The 26,335-nt window shown below is 35.1% G+C and overlaps 1 protein-coding gene across 1 annotated transcript in view; it reads right to left on the reverse strand.

Annotated features, from left to right (window-relative positions):
- Positions 1 to 26,335, reverse strand: part of Galnt13 (polypeptide N-acetylgalactosaminyltransferase 13) — a 544,599-nt gene that overhangs the window by 39,744 nt on the left and 478,520 nt on the right. The window contains exons 10-11 of the mRNA XM_070023111.1: positions 26,015 to 26,154; positions 14,953 to 15,051 (exon numbers count right to left, since the gene is read on the reverse strand). Coding sequence (XP_069879212.1) covers positions 14,953 to 15,051; positions 26,015 to 26,154 — 239 coding nt within the window. The remainder of the gene's footprint in view (positions 1 to 14,952; positions 15,052 to 26,014; positions 26,155 to 26,335) is intronic.

Consider the following 26,335-nt stretch of genomic DNA (forward strand, 5'->3'; position numbering starts at 1 on the left):
AGGTCTTTAGCCCATTTATTAATGGGGTTGTTGTTTGTTTTGGGGATTTGTGTTGAGGGCTTTAATTTTTGGAGTTCTAAGTATATTTTTAGATATGAGGAACTTGTCTTTTGTATGCCTAGCTAAGATCTCCCAATCTATGAGCTTTATATTTATCTTGTTAGCTATGTCTTTGCCATGCAGAAACTCTTCAGTTTCATGCAATCCCATTTGCCCAACCTTTCTTTGATTTGTTGTGTCTCTCGATCTTTATTAAGAAACTTTTTTTTTCTTGAGTTAAGAGGAAACGTCTTTAGTTTTTCACCATTGAGTATAATGCTGGCTGTAGGTTTGTCATATACAGCCTTTATTGTCTTGAGGAATGTTCCTTGGATTCCTAATATTTTCCAGAACCTTCATCATAAAGGGGTGTTGGATCTTGTCAAATGCTTTTTCTGCATCTGTTGAGATAACCATGTGGTTCTTATCCTTGCTCTTGTTGATGTGATAAATTATATTAATTGATTTGCGTATCTTGAACCAGCTTTCTCAGTCCCTAAAATGAATCCTGTTTGATCATGTCGTATGATTTTTTTGATGAATTGTTGAAGTCGATTTGCCAAAATTTTGTTGAGAAGTTTTGCATCAATGTTCATCAAAGAAATGGGTCTATGGTTCTCTTTCCTTGATGAGTCCCTGCCTGGTTTTGGGATGAGGGTTATGATAGCTTCATAGAATGAGTTCGGTAGTGAACTTTCTCTTTCAATTTCACTGAAGAGTTGGAGTAGTGGTGTGAGCTCTGCTTTGAAGGCCTTGTAGAATTCTACTGTAAAACCATCTGGTCCTGGGCTTTTCTTAGATGGGAGGTCTCTTATTACTGTTTCTGTTTCAATGCTTGATATGGGACTGTTAAGATGGTTTAACTCATCTTGGTTTAGTTTCAGGATGTTGATACTTGCTAGGAAAAGGTCCATTTCTGCCAAGTTCTCAAAGTTATTAGCATAAAGGTTTGAGAAGTATTCCTTTATAATGTTCTGAATCTTGTCTATTTCTGTAGTGATGTTTCCATTCTCATCTCTGAGTTTATTTATTTGGGTGTGTTCTCTTCTTTTTCTGATAAGATTTGCTAAGGGTCTGTCAATTTTGTTAAGTTTTTTGAACAGTCTGCTGTCTGCACTTCTCTTCAATCTAGTATTAAAATGCCTAGCTACAGCAATAAGACAAGATGCAAACATAAAAGGGAGCCAAGTAGGGAAAGATGAAGTAAAACTCTCCCTCTTTGCAGATGACATGATCTTGTATTTTAAGAATCCCATGGACTCCATGCCCAAATTACTCAAGCTGAGTCAAAACTTTGACAAAGTAGCAGGGTATAAAATTAAATCTCAAAAATCAATGGCTTTTCTGTACGCCAACAATGAGAAAAGTGTGGCTTAAATCAGGAAAGCAACTCCATTCATAATAGCCCCACAAAAAAATAAAATACCCAGGAATTAACTTAACCAAAGAAGTGAAGGACTTCCATGATGAAAACTTTAAAACCTGAAAAAGGAAATCAAAACAGAACTTTGAAAGTGGAAAATCCTGCCATGCTCCTGGATTGGAAGGATCAACATTAGGAAAATGGCAATACTTCCCAAGGCTATCTACAAATTCAATGCAATGCCTATCAATATTCCAACCTCATTCTTCAAGGAAATAGAAGAGGCAATCCAAAAATTCATATGGAACAATAAAAGACCCCGAATAGGAAAAATGATCTTTAACAGAAAGAACAATGCTGGAAGAATATCAATACCAAATTTCAAACTCTACTACAAATACATAGTAATCAAAACATCTTGGTACTGGCACATGAACAGCCCTCAGGACCAATGGAATAGAATTGAAAACCCAGAAATGAACCTACAGACCTATAGCTATCTAATCTTCGATAAGGGTGCCATAAAACATAGAATGGAAGAAAGACAGCCTCTTCAGTAAATGGTGTTGGCAAAATTGGTTAATCTCTTGTAGAAAACTAAAGCTAAATCCTTATATATCACTCTGCACCAGAATCAACTCCAAATGGATCAAAGACCTCGGAGTCAAAGCAGACACAATGGTAACATTACAGGATGGAATAGGAGAATCCATAGGTCTCCTTGGCACTGGCTGTAACTTTCTTTAAAGAGACTCAGAAACACAACAAATCAAAGATTGGTTGGACAAATGGGATTGCATGAAATTGCAGAGCTTCTGCATGGCAAATGACATAGCTAGCAAGATTAATAGAAAGCCCACGGATTGAAAGAAGATCTTCACTAGCCATACAACGGATAAGGGTCTCATATCTAAAATATACCCTGGAACTCAAAAAATTAAGTCCCCAACCAGGCACTGGTGGCTCATGCCTGTAATCCTAGCTACGCAGGAGGCGGAGATCTGAGGATCGCGCTTCAAAGCCAGCCTGGGCAGGAAAGACCTTGAGATTCCTGTGTCCAATAAACCACCAGAAAACCAAGTGGTAGAGTGCTCAAGTGGTAGAGTGCTCGCCTTGAACTGAAGAGCTGAGGGACAGCACCCAGGCCCAGAGTTCAAGCACCATGACTGAAAAAATAAATTAAATCCCCCAACAACAAATCCTCGAAGAAACAACTGCCCAATAAATAAGTGTGCTAAAGACTTAAAGAGAAACTTCTCTGAAGAGGAAAGGCCAATAGACACATGAAGAAATGCTCAACTTCTCTAGCAAATCAAAACAACATTGAGATACCACCCCACCCCAGTTAGAATGGCTATAATCAAGAACTCCAATAACCACAGATGCTGGAGGGGATGTGGCCAGAAGGGAACCCTATTGCATTGTTGGTAGGAGTGTAAACTTGCTCAACCACTTTGGAAAGTAGTATGGAGGTTCCTCAAAAGACTCCACATAGAGCTCCCCTATGACCCAGAAATCCCACTTTTGGGCATTTACCCAAATGATCACAAACAAGACCATACTAAAGCTACCAGCACAACTATGTTTATTGAAGCATTATTTACCATAGCTAAGATATGGAAGCAACCCAGATGCCCCTCAGTAGATGAATGGATCAAGAAAATGTGGTATATATACACAATGGAATTCTATTCCTCCATCAGAAAGAATGACACTGCCTCATTTGTTAGGAAATGGAAAGACTTGGAAAAAATTCTATTAAGTGAAGTAAGCCAGGCCCAAAGAAACATAGGTTCCATGGTTTCCCTTATTTGCAATAACTAGAATATGTCTAAGACAAGCAGAAAAGGTCAGATAAGTTGATGCTAGGTGAAATGAACCCCAAGATAAGTATTCAAATGTTTTTTTTCTTTCATGGGATTGTTTCTAACATATTTACAAGATGATTTCCTTGTTGCTTTGAATGTCCCTCCCAGGGTATAACCCCTGCTTTCATTGTATTTGATGTTGGTATAATTTGTGGAGGGTAAGGGAAAAAACAAATCGTTTAAATAGGGATACAGGTGGACCCATTGCAACAATGAGATGTACAAGTCGTTATGTCAAAAAACGCACTTTACCACTTTGGCGGGGGGAGGGGGAGGGGACTGCGTGGGAGATGGGAAGAGATGGGAATGGGAAACAAAGAGGAGGCAACAATGCTTCATAAGAAATGTATTAATTATCTTGCCCATGTAATTTTAATCCCTCTATATGTTATTTTCACAATAAAAAAAAGTTTTACCTGTGTCAAGGAACCCGTCTTTCTCCTATTCCTTTCTGTAATGAAGTAAGCCAGACTCAAAGAAGCATAGACTCCATGGTTTCCCTCATTTTTAGTAAGTAGTATATGTATAAGATAGTCCTAGAAGAGGATCACAATAGTTCAATAGCTATGTACACATGACCATAAAAGATGTAAGTGAAATGAACTTAAAGTTATAGAAACAGGAGGTTTTTCTTTGTTGTTGTTTGTAATGTACTATGTGAAATTATTTCTTTTATGGTCCATTAAAAAAAAATTTTCCCCTATGTTTTATTCCCTGTTGTCACTTTATTTGATACCCTGCGTATTGTATATATGTTTATCTGAATTAATGGAGGGAAGGGGAACAATAAAGGACAAAGGATGAACCAATGCAACAGTGATATGCACAAGACAACATGTTGGAAATGACCTTTACAACTTGTGGGGGGGCGGCATTTTGGGGGAAGGGAAAGTGGGAGAAAAATGAGGAGGTGGGTAACAGTGTTTGACAAGAAATGGACTCACTTATGTATGTAACTGTAACCCTTCTGTACATCACCTTGACAATAAAATTATGTTGTTGTTGTTGTTTTTTTAAAGAGAGAGACTATAGAGCTGGGCACCAGTGGTTCATGACACTGCAAGAGGCAAGGCAAGGAAGTTCCTGAGATTCTAGACTCCAATAAACTATTCCAAAAAATAAAAGCCCAAAGTGGTACTGTGGCCTCAGTAGTAAAGCACTAGCCTTGAGCACAAAGAGGCTCAGGGACAGCACCAGGCCCAGAGTTTAAGCTCAGGACCATTTAAGTGAGAGAGAGAGGGGCCGGTGGGGGAGAGAGAGAGAGAGAGAGAGAGAGAGAGAGAGAGAGAGAGAGAGAGAGAGAGAGGGAGGGAGAGAGAGAGAGAGGGAGAGAGACTACAGAAAGTTAGTTAGTTGGTTCCTGTAAAGACATGACCAAAGTTTTAAATCCATGAACCAGAGAATGAGCTCACATCACATCAGACGATGAGCCTACTGGAATCTGGATCTTGGAATTCTCATCTTCTAAAACTGTGAGCAATGTATTTCTGGTATTTACTATCCACTCAGTTGACAGAGCATCCCAACCTAAGATGTGTATTCTGAAGTATATCTTTATCTTTTAGTATATTTTTATCTTTTTCTGTGTCTTTTTCTTTTTGTTTTTTGGTGCCATTCCTGGGGTTGAACTCAAGGCCTGGCTCTACTGGTGAGCTTTGTTTTGTTTGTTCAGGGCTAGTACTCTTACTTGAGCCACTTCCAGGTTGTTTTTTTTTTTTTTTTTTTTTGAGGGAGATGTTAATTGGAGATAACAGTCTCACAGACTTTTCTTCCTCAGGCTGGCTTTGAGCCTCAACTCTCAGATCTCAGGCTCCTGACTAGGGTTACATGTACGAGTCACCAGTGCCAGGATCCACCCTAGTATATGTTGGATCTACTGCTTGGGGCATAAGCTGCCACGCCGACCCCAGTAGAGTCTGCTTAGCATGGGAAACCATCTATCAGACCATGATAGGGGCTTCGAGACCTATCTCTGAGTTTTGGGACTTCACTGAAGTCTACCTCAGAGAATGGGGCTTTACAGAAACCTGTCTCCAAGTTTTGGGACTTCACCGAAGTCTACCTCAGAGAATAGGGCTTCTAAGAGGCCTACTCCTGGGAAAAGGCTGGCAAAACCCCTGGAAAAGATGTGTTTCTGTCTTTCTTCTCCTCATAAGAGTGCCTATCAATCTTCTACTGTTTCTGCTGTTCATTGTACTTACTCATTGTCAATGTTCCCTTATTCAAAGCTCTTTCTTAAGAGTGTTGACGACTCCAATATCTGATGAGTGTCTTAAAAATATGACTAACTCACCAGAGTTAAGTGCTACCCTGAAACCCCTCTTATGGAGGCTAGTAGACAAGCCATAAGCAAATATAAAAGTATTGGGGGTTTCACAAAGTCACTCCAGCAGAAGGAATTGTAAGAAATTTACAAAAAGTTGTAGGCATGGCTAGAACAGAAAGAATGTATGGCAATTGCTGAGATAACTACTTAGGAGAAAGAACTTCCTCATTTACTAAGAGACTTGCTAAATCTAAGTCTCCTTGGTGCTTACTATTAAAGAAGAAACAGGAAAGATCTTAATGGGACAGTTAAGGCCTCTATAGAAAAAAGTAGTGGTTAATTGGTGACAATCATCGAAACCAATTGTATTTCTTAAAAATAGAGGTAAAGCCGGAAACAAGTGCCTTTCAGGCTACCAGCTGGTGACCGCCCAAGGATGAAGCCCTGCAGCAAGATTATGTAACCTTTTGCCCTTTCTTATGGAGACTTTTTGCTATAAAAGTTTGTTATCCTCTGCATTAAATCGCACTCAGCACTCAGCACTCAGCATCCACTCCTAATGTGTGTGAGTTGTCTGTTTGCCATCTCCCCGTCCTATTCCAGGTTCCTCCCCTAGGTATCCTCCGTCGTCCCGACAGAACCCGGTCCGCGGCAATAAGCCAACAAAGATCAGAGCTCTTTCTGTTATCCACTGGATGAAAAGGTTTGTGGAAAATTTCCTACTTATATAGAAAGTATGATAAGCCTCCTTGCTTCTGGCTTGCATATATCCAATTCATTTAAACATTCAATGAATGGTAGATAGTCCTCTGTCCTCATAGGCCATTTAATTTTACTTGCAAATTGACTTTTGAAATCCCTGGTAAGTTTTAATTCCACTGCGCAAACTTCTTAAAAGGGGAACAAATTACTGTTGAAATAGCTTCTCAGTAATTATAGCACTTATAAAAATTCAAACTTTCAAATAAATATGTATCTGTTGAATGAATGTATTCATTACAATCTGTGGATGCATTGGAATGCATTACTAAAATAAGCTTTCTCTAGGAGTGTTTCTGAAAAGAGAAATTCTGTTTACTCTTAGAATTTTTAATATATCTGTCATAACGTTAGATTCTTCTTGTATAAATAATAAAATTTTAGATGAGGAAAAGAAATTTCTATAAAAATAGAGTTGCTACCTGGATGATCTCTTCTTTATCTTCCAGGAAACAGGGTTTAAATAAATGTCTAGCATAAGTTTCCCTAGGCTTGCTACCTTGAAAAATGGCTGTTTCATTCACTGTAATAAATTACATGAAATGTTTCCATGTACATTTTAGCTCTTTCAAAATGAGTGCCTCCGGGAAAGAAAAACATTACAAATGCATTTTCTAAAATATGAATATTTTTGCATTAGTTTATTTGTTTGAATTTAGAAGTAAGAACTATAATGTGTATAAAGGTTGCTTTGTTTCCTTTTTGACTGAAGAGGTGTTTCAATTCATAAGGAACACATTATGACATTTTTATAATCTTTATATTAATAGCTGATTTCAAGGTAAAATGTTTATTTAATATATACTATCATAACCTAATTTGTAAATAATTATAAATATATTTTATGCACACTTAAGTTAAAATTTGTGCTCCTACTTGAAAAGATACAGTATATGTCAGTAAGACTGAAAATGACCAATTTTGACATTCTCTCTTTAGGATGGTATAGATACTACTTAAAAGTACTATTTAAAAATAAGAATTATATTTCCATATCAAAAAGATAAAGCACATAAGAAATCATTGAGTGGAATATCAAAGCTCGCTATAAGTTTTTATATAAAATATATTCTGTCCAAGTCAGAAAAATATTTGCAACATTCATGATACAGGGTCTGTACATGACAGAAGATTTTAACCCAGTCAAAAATTAAGTAAAACTATGATTTAGAAATTTGCAATTTTAATTTCTTAAATGTTAACTTTAAATTTTTAAGTTTGTTTCATGCACAGACACATTAGAAATATGTTTTAAACAACATAAAATTGATCCTGCTACAAATACAATTTGAGCAAAATGTACAATACCATAGTACTACCAGAGCTGAAAAGAAAAATAAAGTTAGGACTGGCTACTGTGATTACCAGCCTATGGACTGTAATTGGTAATCAATGTACATAAAGTAAATAGAAATAACTTTTCAAATCTAACTGACTTTAAACTGGCTTCTCCCCTTCATGTGTTCTACTAAGCAACCAAAGTTTTCATTGCATTCATCCCCAATAAAGCCAGGGTAAAATTCATTTCGAGAATTAAACAGGAAATCATTAAGGGAGTATATATCATGATGGCCTTCCTTGTTCTAGCCAGTGTTCCTATAAAATTATGAAACTTTATAAAGAGGAGGGACATTTTGTGTCTAAGTAGTAAAAACTTGTAATGTAAAGCTTTCAATTTCACAAGATGATTTATTGCTTAGTTCTTAAAGAGTCAATATGGATATTTACCAGATTTCAAGCATAAAGATATTGAGCTTTCTCTAGATAACAAAAATTTGAGAATAATCTTGTGTATTAAATAATGGAATATCAAATAAGTTATGGTTTATCGATTGAAAATGTCCTGTGCAAAGTAGAAAATCTGCTAGCAAAAGACTAGCTCACAGAATAGGAATGATTGCAAGTATGGAAGTACAGCAGGATGGAAATAATAACCCAATTGGAAAAGTGAGTGGGAGAGATTTGAAAATGCAGAAGTAGAGCTGTGGCTCCAGTGGTAGATCGCTAGTCTTGAGCTGAAGAGCTGAGGGACAGCGCCTACGCCCAGAGCTCAGGCCCCACGACCGCAAAAAAAAAAAGAGAGAGATTTGAAAATGCTTAAGCCATGCAGAGAATGGGAAATTATTGCACATAAGTATTTTGCACAGGGAATATCAAGTTAGATAAAGCTGGAAAGTCTGATGGTTATAAAACTTTGAGTTTTGTATATGATATTAAAAAGTTTGGACTCTATTCTTTGGGTAGTAAATTGCTGGAAATTTTGGGTGTAATACAGTATGAGTGATATAGTTGTGCATGATATAACCATGCTATAGAATTGGACATAGTCATGGATGATAAGGTTTTGTTTTGTTTTGTTTTTTTGAGGAGGGGTTGGTTTTTTTTTTTTTGTTTTTTTGTTTTTTGTTGTTGTTGTGGTTTAGGTTATTGGTCGTGGGGCTTGAACTCAGAGCCTGGGCTCTATCTCTGAGATTTTTCATTCAAGGCTAGCACTCTACCACTTGGAGTCTCAGTGTCACTTTCAGTTTTCTGGTTAATTGGAGATGAGAATCTTTTGGACATTCCTACATTCTTGCCTTGGCTTCCAACCGAGAGCCTCAGATCTCAGACTCCTGAGAAGCTAGTACTATAGGTGTGGCCACCTGTGCCTGGCTGATAGGTATTTTAACCAAACAGATGAAAGAACATGTAAGAGATGTTTGATATAAAGAGAATCTAATATGAGATAAGAAACATTTTTACCTACAGGCCTCAGAATTTGGTGCCCAATATTATATTAGGAGTGAAATCTATGTATGTAAGGAATCAAATTTAGATGACTGTTAACAGAGAAGAAAATAAAAATCAGTTTAATGTCAAGGTCAATTTGGATGCCTATCAAAATGGAAAGTACTTAATTAGTAATATATTCCAGAGTCCATGGAGTGGTTGAGGAGGGGGATGAACACATGAAGAACTACTTCCAGGAATTTATGTCCTCTGCAGAAATAGAGAAGATCATTCAATCATTTCCAATAATATAGTGCCTATCAGCAAAATTTAAATTCTTTCCACTTGTCAAAATTTATGGCAGTTTCCTTTTGTTCTAGTTCTTTTGGAAGAATTGAATGCTCCATATAAAGTTACCAAACAAAGTATTTCAAGAAAAAATAGAAACGTGTATGAGTGTGCGCATGTGTGCTGCTCCTGAGGCCTGAATCAGTGCCTAGGTGCTATCTAAATTTTTAAAATTATAATAAGTATTTTTATTGAGAAAATACCATACAAAGGGGTTACAATTACATGAGCAAAGTAATAAGAACATTTCTTATCAAGCATAGTTGCCTCCTCCTTTCTCCCCCGTTACCATCCCTGCCCTTCCATCCCACCCCAAAGTAGTAAAGTTCATTTTTCGACATAACGACTTATACATCTCATTGTTGTGATGAGTCCACCTGTATCCCTATTTAAACAATTTGTTTTTTCCCTTCCCTTCCACAAATTATACCAACATCAAATACAGTGAAAACAGGGGTTATACCATGGTGGAGGGACATACAAAGCAACAAAGAAATATCTTATAAATATGTTAGAATACATACCAAGAAGGAAAAACCAGTTGAGTCCTTATCTTGGGGTTCATTTCACCTAAAATCATCTTATCTGAACTTTTCTGCTTGTCTCAGACATATTCGAGTTATTCCAAATAAGAGAAACCATGGGACCTATGTTTCTTTGGGCCTGGCTTACTTCACTTAATAGAATTTTTTCCAAGTCTTTCCATTTCCTAACAAATGAGGCAATGTCATTCCTTCTGATGGAAGCATAGAATTCCATTGTATATATATACATTTTCTTGATCCATTCATCTACTAAGGGGCATCTGGGTTGGTTCCCTATCTTAACTATGGTAAATAATGCTTCAATAAACATAGTTGTACTGGTAGCTTTAGTATGGTCTTGTTTGTGATCATTTGGGTAAATGCCCAAAGATGGGATTGCTGGGTCTTAGGGGAGCTCTATGTGGAGTTTTTTGAGGAACCTCCAAACTACTTTTCAACGTGGTTGAACAAGTTTACCCTTCCACCAACAATGCAATCAGATTCTTTTCTGTCCACATCCCCTCCAGTATCTGTTGTTATTAAAGTTCTATTTTTGTTTTATTTTATTTGTTTCCCCTTCCTATCCCTTCCCATATTTCCCCCTTCCTCCCACCCGATCCTCCCCGCCCCTCCAACAAAGTTGTAAAGTTCATTTTTCGACATAATGACTTGTACATCTCATTGTTGCAATGGGTCAATTATAGCCATTCTAACTGGGGTGAGATGGTATCTCAGTGTTGTTTTGATTTGAATTTCTTTTATGGCTAGAGAGGTTGAACATTTCTTCATGTGTCTATTGGCCATCCTTCTTTCCTCTTCAGAGAAGTTTCTCTTTAAGTCTTTAGCCCACTTATTTATTGGGCAGTTGTTTCTTTGAGGATTTGTTCTTGGGAGATTTAATTTTTTTGAGTTCCAGGTATATTTTAGATATGAGACCCTTGTCCATTGTATGGTTAGTAAAGATCTTCTCCCAATCTGGGGCTTTCTATTGATCTTGCTAGCTATGTCCTTTGTCATGCAGGAGCTCTGCAATTTCATGCAATCTCATTTGTCCAGCCTTTCTTAACAGTGCTGGAGGAATATCAATATCAAATTTCAAACTCTACTACAAAGACATAGTAATCAAAACAGCTTGGTACTGGTACAAGAACAGACCTCAGGACCAATGGAATAGAATTGAAAACGCAGAAATGAACCCACAGACCTGTAGCCATCTACTAAAACATGTAGCCAGCTACAAAAACATAGAATGGAAGAAAGACAGCCTCTTCAGTAAATGGTGCTGGCAAAATTGGTTAACTACATGTAGAAAACTAAAGCTAGATCCTTATATATCACCTTGCACCAGAATCAATTCCAAATGGATCAAAGACCTAGGAGTCAAAGCAGACAACCTGAAAACATTACAAGATGGAATAGGAGAAACCCTAGGTCTCACTGGCACAGGCCAAGGAGACCCAGAAACACAACAAAACAAAGAAAGGTTGTTTCTAAATTTTTGTATTCAAGGCTAGTGTGCTACCACTACCGCTCCACTTTTGGCTTCTTGTGGTTAATTGGAGATAACAGTTTTACGGTCTATCCTGCCTGAACTGGCTTTGAACCACAATCTTCAGATCTCAGCCTTCTGAGCAGCCAGGATTTTACAGGCATAACCTACCAGTACCACCTATTATTATTGTTTGAAACAGAGCATGTTATAGGGTTTTAAAAAGAGAATTTCAGGATGATCAAGTGTCAAATTTAGTAACAAGTTTCTATTGCTGGCTTGTTTTTGCAGTATTTTCACAGGGGGAACATTCTATCAGTTCAACGTTGTACTTGTTGATATTTGAGTTTTAAGGAAAATATTTAAAAGAAGAACTGAAATACTGAAATGTTTCTCCTAATGCCTCTAAGGACATAAGAGGCAAAGACTACTGCCTAAGGAGAAACAGATAAAATACACTTGTCAACAAGTGTTTGACTTTAGAAGTGTTTTCTTTTAGAAATGTATATGATGTTAGCATTTTTAGGACTTGCACAAAAGCAAATGGGAGAGTTTGAATGTATCTATGGGCTGGGGGCTACTTGCAAAAATTCAAATCTAGATAAGTATCCAAATAGATGTTGTTGCCATGGCAACATAAAAGGATAGCAATAAAAATATAAAGGGTTAGTCTGAGAATAAAACTCCAAAATCTATTCTTTTGTAAACTGAGCAAGACAAAAATTTAACCAAGACCCTTTATATTAATTAGTTTAGAAATATTGAATTGAAACAAAGCAGAAATCACAGGAATAGGATTTTATGCAATGGTATAGCTTTTTCATGATATGATATAGACTAACAAGACAAGCATCATGTTGTTATTAGCTAAACAACACTGAAGGAAGTATTACAGCTGAAAAAATATTTTATTGTTATTGTAGAGGTGATATACAGAGAGGTTACAGTTGCATAAGTCAGCTAATTAGTACATTTCTTTTGGGACTATGTCACCTCTTCCTTTACTCTCCCAGTTTTTCCCTCCCTCCCCCACACAAGTTATATAGTGCATTTTCCAAAGTGTCTAGTGAGTACCATTACTGTATTTTTTCACCTTTTGTCCAACCTTTTCTGTGCCATCCTTTCCCTTCCCAAAGACAAAATAAACTAACAAACAAGACAAAAGGAAAGGATAACAACAAATACAGCAACAACTACAACAAAAACATTTTTCCTTTCTTGTAGTTCATTTTGTAAAATATTATATTATATGATCCTATGAACCTAGCTATTTAGCTTTTGTGGTCTGCTCCTATGAATATCCTCCTTTGATCTAACTGTGGACTGTCTAGAAACTTGTATAATTTAAATTGTCCCAGTGTACTTTTGGTCTTTTACCATATACGGTATTTACTTACTGATTTATAGGTACATTTCAACTACCAGAAATGAGGAATTCAGAATTTGGCATTCAGAATCACAACATATCAAAGACAGACTGAGTAAATGGTATTGCAACAAACTGAAGAGCTTCTTCAAGGCAAATGGCATAGCTAGTAGTGGTGTAGATTAGATGATTAACTGTTTTCCCCTCATAGTCAGTTAAATAGGTTATGAGATTATAAATTCATTTTTGAGTGATCTCTCAACACCTGTAATAAGAGACTTACAAAGCAGCCAAGTGTGAGGTAAACTACTTAGATCTTTGTATTTTCCTTTCTTTCCTCCCTCTCTCTCCGTCCCTCCCTCTCTCTCTCCCTCCCTCCTTCTCTCCCTCCCTCCCTCCCTCCCTCCCTCCTTCCTTCCCTCCCTCCCTTCCTTCCTTCCTTCCTTCTTTCCTTCCTTCCTTCTTTCCTTCCTTCCTTCCTTCCTTCCTTTCTTCCTTCCTTCCTTCCTTCCTTCCTTCCTTCCTTCCTTCCTTCCTTCCTTCCTTCCTTCCTTCCTTCTTGCCTTCCTGCCTTCCTGCCTCCCTTTCTTTTCTTCCTTTGTGTATGTATGTGGGTCCTGAGCTTGAACTCTATCTTGATGCTGTTCCAGAGCTTTTTGGCTCTTCTTCTGGCTTTTTGTGATAGTCAACCAGAGATTAGGGTCTCATGGACTTTCCTTCCCCAGGCTGGCCTCAAACCCAGATCCTCAGATCTCATCTTCCTGAGTAGCTAAGGCTTATAGGTGTGAGCCATTGGCATTTAGGTCAGTCCTTTTTTTTTTTCTTTTCATAAATAGGGTGCTCAAGTAACCTATTTGTAACTACCATAGAGGAATATACTTAATAGTTTTTCTCTATACTGAATTATCTTTTCTTTTTGGATGTGTACACAAGAACAGCTTTTTCATAGTCCTTTTTTGACCAGCTGATGATAAAAGTAATTTAATGATTAGAGAAGAGAAAGATATAAAATTTATGTTTATTTCTTTTTAAATGGAAGATGTAAAATATAAACAAATGTCATTGTACAATTATTTTCAGAGTTCTATTGCACAAGAAAATTCAACCTCCATACAAGTTAGTATTCTGATAGTTAAGCTTTTGCATTTTCCAGATGAATTCATCAGAAATCATTTAGCCTGAGACATGATTTAGGATTTTTTAATTTTTTTTTAATTTAGAGGGAAAAACTCCTTTTTATGTTCATTGAGTCATACAGTCCCCATAGGATAAAATTCAACAGGGTCATTTTTTTGTTTGAAAGTTCCAGAATTAACATGTATTCCTATAATAGACTGTTGACATGTGCTGGGTAGAATAACTCTGGTGGCAAGGTGGTGGGGGAGAACTCAGTGCTTTGTTGCTAACAAATTTGCAAATACCGTGTCTTCAGAAGATCAGCTATTTCTGTTCTGTTATTAAAGTCCCCAGGAATTTCAAATTCTACCTCTCAAAATTCAAAAAGTCTACCCGCTGCCATGATTGCAAGATGACTCACCAACAAGCAGCCTCTAGGTGGCCCTCAAAGAGCAACTTGCCAGTGCTTCTAGATAGCACAGAATCCTTGTGATATTCTCATATGTTTCTGCTTGTAACTGCATTGTCACATAGAAACATTATTCTAGAGCTGTTAGAAGACTTCAGTGCTGATTCAGACATTTAAATAACTTACCGGAATTGAAAGAGGTCTAGAAATTGTGATATGTGAAAAATTTAACAAAAAAATAAAACAATAACAATTGCACAAACATTGCATTTTTTGAAATTATTTTGTTCAGTTCATAACAGATTACATTCCTCCTTTTTCATTATGATAAAATGAGTTGCATCTAATGTATTTTCCTGTCTTCATTAACTGGAGCCTGGGTGACATTTGTGTCTTTTTTATTTGATTTTGCAGTGCTCTCGTAAAACACTTGGACAATTATATAGAGCTGGAGGAAAAGAAGTAGTGGAGTGTCTGCTTGGCAAAGGATGAGTTTCAGCCCTAGTAACAATCAATCAATCAATCAATTAATAATATTTGGACAATAAAATAGCCAGATTAACTTTTGATTTGTATACATGTTCATTTATTAAGATGTTATTATTCATAGCATATGAGTGATGGCTTACACAGTCATAATAATGTTTTCCCCTTAAGTAAGAAGCTGATTTTTTCAAAAGAAAGTTAAATGCTTACCTGATTTCCTCCCATGCCATGGCAGTTGAATATTCCCACTTTTTCATTTTCCTTGCGGCCCATGTTGTCTAAACATTGATTGGTTTCAACATTCCTTATCTAAAGGGAACACACATATCAACAAAGGAAGAGTAAAACATAAGTCAGTAAGTCAACAACTTTCTGATGTTATAGACAGTTAACTAAATAATACAAGTTTGTGAATGAAATTTTACCAAGAATATGTTGCTTTAAATATTAATTTTCCTTATCTGTCTGGTCCTAGTCTTAAGTATGTTTCTAAACTTCTATAGTAAAATTGAACTGCAATAGCTTTGGAATTAGAATCAAAAGTTATTCCTTGTTTACAATGTAGTATCAGAGAAGAAGAAAATGTTCATATGCTATAAAAGATGAATTCTTCTTGAATCCTTCTAAACATTAAGGGAGTTTTCAAAATCAACTGGAATAGCCATAGTGTATCCTTGAATGTATCTACAGTGCTCCAGAAAATAAAACTAACTGGCTATAATACTCAAATTTCTTTTTTAGATTGCTTTATTACTGCATGTTGCATTTTGCATATTAACAAAGATGAATTACTTTGTTTACTTCTGTGACTAAGGCATATTCAGGCATCTTCTTTCTTCCTAATACTAAACTTAATTGGAAGTGCTTGACCTTACAAAAAGCTGTCATAAAGCTAAATGGAATTTCATATTACAAATTCCTTAAAGCAAGATGAAATTGCTAAAGTGCAGACAAGAGGTTATTGGTTTACAATAACATACTCTGTTAGTTCCATAATTATCATAAAGTTAATACATATTTTGAGCCAAATATAGTTTTAAAAGCCATTTATTTGCCTGAAAAATGCCAACGTTATTAACTCAAGAACAGGAGAAGAGGGAAGACAGGATGGAGGAGATGAGGGAAGGGGAAGGAGGAGGAGGAGGAAAACAGGTATCTTATAAATGGAATGTTTTGCATCATCTCAGTCCCAAACAAATATATATATATTTTTTTGGGGGGGGGATCCAGTTGTGGGGCCTGAATTCTGGGCCTGGGAGCTGTCCCTCAGCTCTTCAGCTCAAGGCTAGCACTCTACCACTTGAGCCACAGCGCCACCTCCGGCTTTTTTCTTTTTGCTTATGTGGTGCTGAGGAATCGAACCCAGGGCCTCATGCATGAAAGGCAAGAGCTCTACAACTAAGCCACCTTCCCAGCCCAAACAAATATTTTTATTTGTCTACTTTGCTTTTGAAATTTGTTATTTCTGACTCTATATTAAAACAGGCATATTTTAAAGTTCATTCAGTAAAATTATTTGTCTATTTCTAGCTATCTATACTTTTTGATAAGGATCAAGGTTACATGATCAGATGGATGAGGTTTATACAATTCATTTTTCCTGTGGTTCAGAACCTAATGGTCAAGTACTGGTTTCTGGCACTGGGCAAAATGGTATGATTTCTTTTGAGCCACCAATGAGGAAATGAGTAAAATGGAGGTCAAAGTTCACACTTTTTGAAAACAAGAGACAGCTGCACAGCATGACCAAGACCTGTTCTAGAATTTAGAGCATAGTCATATATCTGTCATCAAGAAATCTCAGCATCAATCAATTAGAAAAGACAGAACACACAGTAAGTATTTTCAGGAAAAGTATTTAGGTTTTCTTTTTTTATTAATAAGTTTTTTTTTATTGTGAAAATATTGTACATAGGGGTTACAATTACATGAGTAAGGTAATGAGTACATTTCTTATCAAGCATCGTTGCCTCCTCCTTTGTTTCCCCTTACCATCCCGGCCCTCCCTACCCTCTCATCACCCCCCCCTCAAAAAAAAAAAAAGCAAAACACAGACGGGTGGTATAGTGCTCAAATATATACTAAATCTGATTTAGATTGGATGGGATGGTTTAGAATCAAAATTGTCAGGACAATCATCTGGACAGTTTTTAGGCTTGTAATAGTCAACAGATTTATGTAGTTTATAGATCTGTGTGTGCTATATCTAATTGGGTCAGTTTACATAACACTGGGCTAAATAATTTTTAAATCTACATATTAACTTCTCAACTTCATAAGAGGAACTTTTTTCTAAGTGGTATTTGCATGTATATATAGAGAGAGAGAAAGAGAGAGATGTTTGTAGGATTTTGCATATTTGCTGAACAACAGAAATCTCAAACTGTATTGATGACAGTAGTATTAATTTTTTCTAAGTGGTACATATATATATATATATATATATATATATATATATTGAGTTGTTTGTAAGACTTTGCATATTTGCTGAACAACAGAAATCTCAAACTGTATTGATGCCAGTAGTATTAATCTGATAGTAACATTTTAAAGGAACATTAGATAGGTGCACAACATTATTTCTATGATAAATTAAGAATTTAAGAAGGCTGCTCAGGACTGAGGATTTGGCTGAGCTATTGCATGTTTGCCCAGCATGTATGAAGTTCTGGGTTCATTTACTCAGCATCACATATATAGAAAAGCTGGAAGTGGTGCTGTGGCTCAAAGGGGTAGAGTGGTAGCCTTGAGCAAAAGAATCAGAGACAGTGCCCAGGACCTGAGTTTAAGACTCAGGACTGTGGAAAAAAAAGAAGACTGCTCAAATATGTTGTCTTATATAACAAACTATTATTGATCAACTTTGTATAATGCACAAATTTTTAGTATTATTTCAATCTGTAATATGGTTTCATTAACTCAATCAAGCAGCATTATTGAGAAAATGAATAGTTTATGGTCAGCTGTATTTGGTCTTAAACAAATAGAATTTGTCATCTCATGATGAAATTAACACTTAAGAAGGACATAGTGCAACAAATAAATCTGTAATAATGTTAGACAATCAAGAATTCTTAAAAATGCAGGGAAAGTATACAAAACAAGGAATTGGTGCCATATTGAAAAGGGAACCCAAATAAGACCACCTTATTATAAGTTCAACACTTGGAAAGATATGCAAATAAGAGATCAGCAATATTTCCATATATGGAAAAGCATTCCAGGCAGAAGACTAGCTGAGCAAGCCATGTAGTTGGAGATAACTAAAATGATAGGCTAATGAAGGGGCTGGAAAGGAAAAAGCAAGGGGGCAGTCTGAAGAGATATTCAAGACTAAGAAATTTAAAGAATCAGAAGTTTTGGAATGTTAGCATGCTATAATATTAGCTTATTCCAGCTAGAATGCAGAGAACAGATTAGACATTAATGAGAGTCTACTCTATTATGGCCAGCAAGACAGCATTATTGTTTGGAACAAAAGAATACTGATGGGAAAGGAGAGGTCAAATTTAAAATTTGTAAAGCTATAAGATTTTCAGTTGATTTAGATAAGACCTATCAAGGAGAAAAGAATTTAAGAAATGTGCAAAGTTTGGACATGGAAAATAAGCAAATGATTAACATTACCTATGAGTTCTGTTGTGTTGACAGGCATCTCTAGCCTTTCAGGTTGAAAATCAGTTTGGAAGATGAGAAGTCCTTGCTGACAATACTTTTCTTCGAGTATTTATAAAGTGCTGCTAATTTATTTCCAGCATAAAGGATCACTTTTGACAACTCTGATGATAATCTGGGGTTTGTTCCCTTTTTATTTTCAAAAGTAAGATAACTTTAATTCCTTGGAGTCTAATAGTTTTTTTTTGTTTGTTAGTTTGTTTTGAAAATGCTAAAAGCAGAGGTGTTGTAGTTACATAAGTCAGGCAAAGAGTGCATTTCCTTTTAGACAGTAGCTTTCACCATAATATATCTTGATATTTTATTATATATTACTCATTTAGATAAGTAATATTTCATATTATAATGTACTTTCAATGTTATTTTCACAAAGTTTCCTTGAACTAGAGTTATAAATGATAAATTTGCTTCATTGTATTTTCCTATTTAGGAAATAAAATTTTTAATCTTGTTGATTATTCTCTATATGTTACTTTTGATTAAATAATTCAATTTAAATATCTTCTTTATTTAAAAATAAATTATTTTTTCTAGTAAACTCTTTATGATGTAGGTGTACTATTTTTCCATAAAATTTTCATTATTGCTGGGTGCCAATAGCTTCTGCCTGTAATCCTAGCTACTCAGGAGGCTAAGATGGGAGGATCATGGTTTAAAGCCAGCCTAGGTCTGAAAGTCTGTGAGATTCTGATCTCCAACTAACTACCAGAAAACTGGAAGTGTAGCTGTGACTCAAAGTGGTAGTGTGCTAGCCTTGAACAAAAACGCTCAGGGACAGTGACCAGCAACCATGTTTAAGCCCCATGAAAAGAAAGAAAGAAAGAAAGAAAGAAAGAAAGAAAGAAAGAAAGAAAGAAAGAAAGAAAGAAAGAAAGAAAGAAAGAAAGAAAGAAAGAAAGAAAGGAAGAAAGGAAGAAAGAAAAGAAAGAAAGAAAGAAAGGAAGAAAGAAAGAAAGAAGGAAAGAAGGAAAGAAAGAAGAAAGAAAGGAAGAAAGAAAAGAAAGAAAGAAAGAAAGGAAGAAAGAAAGAAAGAAGGAAAGAAAGAAAAAAGAAAGAAAGAAAGGAAGGAAGGAAGGAAGGAAGGAAGGAAGGAAGGAAGGAAGGAAGGAAGGAAGGAAGGGAGAGAGAAGAAGAAAGGAAGGAAGGGAGAGAGAAGAAGAAAGAAAGGAAGGAAGGAAGGAGGGAAGGAAGGGAGAGAAAGGAAGAAAGGAAGGAAGGAAGAAAGGAAGGAAGGGAGAGAAAGAAAGAAAAAAGGAAAAGAAAGAAAGAGTAAAAGAAAAAGGAAAGAAAGAAAGAAAAAGAGAGAAAGTTTTTCATTATTAATTTGAGTTTTTTATTCTTTATTTAAAAATTTTACATTCTAGGATCTCATTTCAGAGTTTGACTGAATTTGACTTACTTTTTTTCTATATTATGTAATCTAGGGCATTTGTTTCAGTTTCTTTTGAATAATTAGATTACCATTTTCCTCTATTCTGTCAATGGAAATTTTTAGTCTCTTAATATTATTTACAGAGATGTTTTACTCCTTATTGTCCGTAGCCTCACAACATTAATTATTTTGTATTATTATTTTCATCTATTTCTTTCACATAGCACCAATTTTCCTGATCTTATAAGTGGGAAAGTTTAATCAGGGGACAATTTCATGAAAAAATATATTTTTAAGGTCTCTTGGCTCTGTTGATCTCAGCTTTAGATCTGAATCCCTAATTTTCTTTGCCCTATTTGTCCCTGTTCAGTCAATTTGAGGTTTATTTTCTGAGAAGAACTTTTAATTAGTGAGTTTTGAGAATTCATAGTTTGCAGGGTATTCAGAAGTTTTAGATGTTAATTTTTTCACTTTGTAAAAATTTCCTTGACATGCATATTACTTTCTTGCCAAAGTTGTTAACTGTTTTTTGTTGTTCTTTTTTTTAATGCATTGATTTGCTACTGTTCTTTCTTTAGAATGGGGAATTCAAGGAAATTAAACACTGTATCACTGTGGAGAACATTTTCTAGAATTCCAGAGTAGACTAATTTTGATAAGAAAGCCTGTGTTAGTTTTGGCATTTTGTACCTAGTCATGTCATGTGATTCTGTAGTCTCTGTACATAAAATAAGACATGTATTTTAGAATGCACAGATGCAAAGAGGGTATAATACAGGAAGTCAATGTATGTTTAACCTAAATGGGAGAAATACAATAGATGAGGATAGGCAGTTTAGAAAGTCTATATTCTTGTGACTCATTGTCTACATCTAATACAGCTTTAAATGCATAAGGCCACAGTTTCAACTTTAATTGGTTGTGAGATATTTTTGTTTACAAATAATCTATTATTTGTTGGACATAATTTTCAATTACCAAGAGTATTTTTGTTTTGTTTTTTGTTTTGTTTTGTCGATCATGGGGCTTGAACACTGGGCACTATCCCTCAGCTCTTCAGCTCAAGGAGAGCTTTACACCACTTGAGCCACAGTGCCACTTCCGGTTTTCTAGTGGTTTATTGGAGATAAGAGTCTCACTGACTTTCCTGCTCAGGCTGGCTTTGAACCTTGATCCTCAGATTTCAGCCTCCTGAGTAGCTAGGATTACAGGAGTGAGCCACCAGCGCCCGGCCAAAGAGTATTTTTTTCTATTGTGTTTTGACACTGGAAATCAAAAAGCATTTTCCACATTTTTCTTCTCAGTAACACATCATTGTAAGGTTTTTTAAAAAATCATTTCTATAATATGTTTTTGCTTCCTCTGTTGGATTGTAAAAGCAAATATCAGAGCCTTCTCTAATTCTTAAAGAAAGTTGTTTAGTTCCCAGGTAATACCAGTGTTTACCTTTCAAAAACTTATGTAAAATACATTTAAAGACAAGGCCATGTAAGCGCAAATATTTTAAAAACTTTAATTACTCTAATGTGTGCATCCTATATAACTATATCTATATAACTTATTATCTATAAAATTTATTATCCCCTAACTTATTATTTAACACAGGTCAATCCCATTAAGTTTCATTTTAAAGAAGGAAATAAGTACACTTGTAAGGAATTCTACAGTTGCAAATTCATTTTCCATAATATGATTGCTCTAATTCATTTAAGCCTATAAGCTGATTACCAAAAACAGAAGAAACATATTAAACGTATAAAACCTGATAATAATTCAGAAAGACATGATTAATGATTGTAGAATTTTAAAGTTGATGTTATAGAAAATTTTAACTTCCTTCATAAAAAATACAAACCAGAAAAATGAACAATATCATTGATTTAAGTAGATAACAATAGCACCAAAAATGTTATTTCTTAGATAATTTAATAACAAAAAATCCCCCTGCTCTGTGGTTTGTTATAGTTGTTGGCGTCAATACACACTTCAGTTATAAAATTAGAATCATTTCAAAAACAGGAAGTAAAGTATGTTTCAAAGCTCAGTTTTCATAGTCTAGTTATTCACTCAGCAGTCTTCAAGGTTAACAACTGATGAAAAATGGCATATTTTGCTCATAGATGTGTATACACAGTTATCCTAGGATTAAAATTAGCTGCTGGGTCCCCAGAAACTTAGAAATAAAATCATGGGCTGAAAGAATGACTAGATTTGTGTATAAAAATGAGGATTTCATACTGGTTAGCCTATTAGAAGGTCAGGAACACGGTGAACCTATAAATAAATGTGATTACCATGGAGGATGTGAGCCTTTAAGCATTTTAGCTTCTGTGCTTGTCCTTAACTGATTTTATCCTTAATCCCTGCAGCATAGCAGCTTTATAGACTAGATAGCTATTTTTAGTTATTTAAACTCACTCTTCTAAATTATTTACAAAATACAATACTATATATATAAGGACATTAACTAGTTGCTATGGTTATATAATGTTAAGTGGAAAAGGAAATACTGAGGTCAAGTACATGATACAAAATGCATAGATAAATGTCAAAGCATCTTCAGAAAGCATGCATAAGCAAACTGTAGGCTCCAACAATATTCTTCTCCTTCCCCTTGCCCTCTAATATTATTTTGTTCCAAATAGCAGCATAATAATTTTTCAGAAAGCTACTCAGTCATAGCCAAAATAAAGCCTACACTAAGATATTCATTATAGAATGTCATTTTTCATCTTGTATCAGAATTAGTTTTTATATTCACAAGATCAGAACCTGGCATGTTAAATCTACATAAGTTAAAGGGCTATTTAAAGGAGAATTTAATGCTGGAAGGAGCTCAACCTCTTTATTCCATTATGATCTGCTTACTGAGTCTAAATGCCACATGCTTCATTAAGTTACTTAAAGGTTTAGTTCAAAGCAATTGCACAGCTTCTAACTTCCCATTGGAAACTGCTTGTAACTCACAAGCTGGGACAAGTAATATTCCAATTATCTGAGCAAGATATAAACAAACAAGATTTTAGATACAGCTATCACTAAATTTACTGATGATTAATTTGTTGATATATGATGGAGAAATTGAATAGCCTATATGTCACTACAAACTCCAATACAACAGACAAAGTAGTAAGATATGACAGATGAATATTTCTATTTACCAATATATAACAATATTAAATACATAGACCTTTTATTTTAAAAAGCTTAAGAATGCATACAAATGTTTAGGACCTAACAGTTTCACAGTAAATTAAGGAGAAGTACATATGAATATACTGTGAATGATTTGTTGTTCAGATGACAAGTAGCTTGGGCACTTGATATAATTTTGTGAGTCTATCAGAAGAGAAAATAACCTCATGTATGTAGAAAGGTAGCATTTGCCATTTCTTTCAATAGTGGTAATGACAGCAAGAAATGAAAATGCTTAAACAAATGTGTATTTTCCATTAACAGTTAAACACAAACTTATTATCAATATGTCCATCTCAAATTATGTATACTTGACAACACAAATTTGAATTGAGTAAGTGCTTGGTGAATTTGCCCTTGGGTTTCCATAGAAACATGCTAGGTTGGATTTCTTTAAAGCTTGATTTTAAAGTAGAAAATGACACTATGTTAGTGTCCCAGAAAGGATAAAATGTATCTCATGAAGTTGAAGATTTTATTTGTTCTTATAGCAACAGTTCTTATCAACCATTTAGTTCATGTAGGCCATCTTGTATTTCTACCAGTTTTCTTTACCTGTTTGGTTGTTTCTTGTCATTTCCTCATTTTAATAGAGTACCTTAAAAGTAAAGGGTTGTCTTGATTTGCTTTGTATTCTCTACATATAGCTTAGGATTCAGCTCCAACTCTCGTTTAATAAAAAAACATTCTGAATGAATAAAATAAGCCAGCTTCTCCTTCCAATTATAACAAAAAAGTGAACTTTACTGTTGAAACTAACATGTGAGTCTTGACTTCCAATGGTTAACTAGATCTGTAACTCATAAGCAATGCACATAATGTTTCTACATGTCAGTTTCTTCACTATTTCTGGGATAAAAGCAAAAACCCTGTATCAGAGTTTTTTTTGTGTTGTTGTTTTAATGGCATTTACTGGGGCTTATTTTTAAATAGTATAATTTAAATAAAGCGTCTAAAAGAATTTAAACAATAATCATCAATAAATGCTAGCAAGTATAATTATTATACTATAACTACTTGGGTTAATTCGTCTTGCTCATCATTGTGCTGGGTGCTCTGATTGCAGTCATCACTATAACCTTGTATTATACTTTCATTCTGCAGACCAAGATACTGAGAGGACACCATGTACCATTCTGTTTCCACACAGCTACAATTGGAAACCTACTTTGCTTGAGCCCAGGCCTTGGGATTTTCCCAATACAACTGTCGTGCACATGTTTCAAATCTCAATCTAATTTTTTTTTCAGAAAGCATTTTATAAGGTATAACCCTCTGATCCATCAAAGGTTATACCTAATTCCAAATCAACATGTTGTAAAGAAGAAGAGGAATTTATCTAGAATATTTTCTTTTCTTTTTTATCTTTTTCGGTTGTGGGGTTTGAACTCTGGACCTGAACAGTGAACCTGAGCTCTTCATCTCAAGGCAAGCATTCTACCACTTGAGCCACAAGGCCACTTCCTGTTTTCTCGTGGTTTACTGGAGATAAGAGTCTCATGGACTTTCCTGCCTGAGCTAGCTTTGAACCACAATCCTCAAAGCTCAACCTCCTGAGTAGATAGGATTATAGGCATGAGCCACCAGCAACCAGCTGTATTTTTTTCTTTTAAGGCAGTTTCCTTGATGTAGTGCAGTTTCCTTGGTGTAATGCAGCAATACATAGCATTGGATATCTGGTGATTTTTTTTTAACTTGGAAAAAAAACATCTAGTTTTGCTTCAGAGCCTGGAGTTTTTCTCAAGAGTTACCTGGTGGCCACAGTGAGTTTCCAAAAAGTCATCTTTGCTTGGAACTGATGTTTATTCATTCTTTTGTTCATAGACTACAGTGGGAAAATTGTTTTAAAAGAAGAATAGAAGCATGCTTTTCTGAGGATACAATGTGGTTTGTGAAAAATCAAACTCTGCATTAAAGAGACAATAGTCGTAGACATTTTATTGGATAGCTTAACATCAGAGTGTTCAAGTTTATAAAAACACCCTCAGGCATGTGTGCATGGAATATAAATCACTGTGGTATTAGTAGTAACATGAAGATGATACCACTACAGCAGAACAACATTGCCATATAAACAAAACCAACCCAAACAACAGGACTGTTCAGTGACTTACCTAAAGTCACCAACCTAAAAATGGCATGTCATTATTAGTATACATACATCCTTTCACAACTCAGAAAATATATTTAAATCAAAAGATTTCCTGCAAAGACATTAACACAGCTAATAAAGTAGTAGACATCCGACCATAAAGCCAGTAATTAGACAACTCATATAAGAATGATGATACTTTAGTACTTAAATATGTCTTATCTATGTTTGTATAATTATGCTGTTGATGTAACTATAACCTGTGTATTTCTAAATAAGGTATTTGAAAAAGAGTGATAGAGATCAATGGATGCCTAGCCACTTTTATAATAACAGAGATACAATGCAGTTTTCACAGTTTCTTATGGGCAGTTTTCAACAATATGGCCTATTGCAACACTGTTAATACTGAAGCAGGTTTCAGAATCCAACTACCTCCTGTTAAGCCAGACATGAATGAAATTCACAAATATATAACTGATGTTATTACTTTCAATATCGGATTTTGTTTTGTAAAGTGTATTTATTTTTTAAGGGAATATTATCTCTGTTTTCATAAATTTAAATCAAAGATAAGGCTTTACACTCTTCATTTAATTTTCAGGATAGTAAATATTAATAGTTATAACCCATATAAACAAAAGCTCCTAGTGTTCATTAAAATTTATAGGAGAGTAAGCTCACACTTCATAAAAATTTTGGAACTGTTGATAAACAAGAAATATTGTGTGCTCCATCTTAGCTTTCCCCTCACTTTGCAATTTTCTGTGATGAAGACTTTATGGTCCTTGAAAAAAAATATGAGAAGTCATTTAAACTACATCTATTTAAAAAAAAAAACCTTTACCGCATTTTATTCATAACAAAAATTGAGCGCTTTAGAAATTGCTCCATTTGCAAAATATATTTATAACTTAACCAACATAAATAATTCATACCTCACCAAGTGAGTAATAACGCCTGGGGATCTGGGAGTCCGGATAGATGTTTTCTAGGTACCAAGAAAAGGGCTTACACTGCAGATTTTCTCTTAGTGTTTTCCTGACTGACACATCTCCATAATCCACTTTGACAACACCTGGAATTTTTCAGAGAAATACAAATCAGTTAGTGCTATTTTCACTTAACCACTATGCCACTTTCTTCTTTGCCATCAATTTTTTTCTGTAATTATAATCCCTCAAATTCAATTGTATGTGTGGCTGCTATGATGTTACTTTTCTTGCTACTATCCAATTAGTACATTAAGTAGATATTTT

This window comes from Dipodomys merriami, unplaced genomic scaffold (genome assembly GCF_024711535.1).
Source record: "Dipodomys merriami isolate MVZ:Mamm:240054 unplaced genomic scaffold, mDipMer1.0.p SCAF_1, whole genome shotgun sequence".
Classification (NCBI taxonomy): Eukaryota; Metazoa; Chordata; class Mammalia; order Rodentia; family Heteromyidae; genus Dipodomys; species Dipodomys merriami.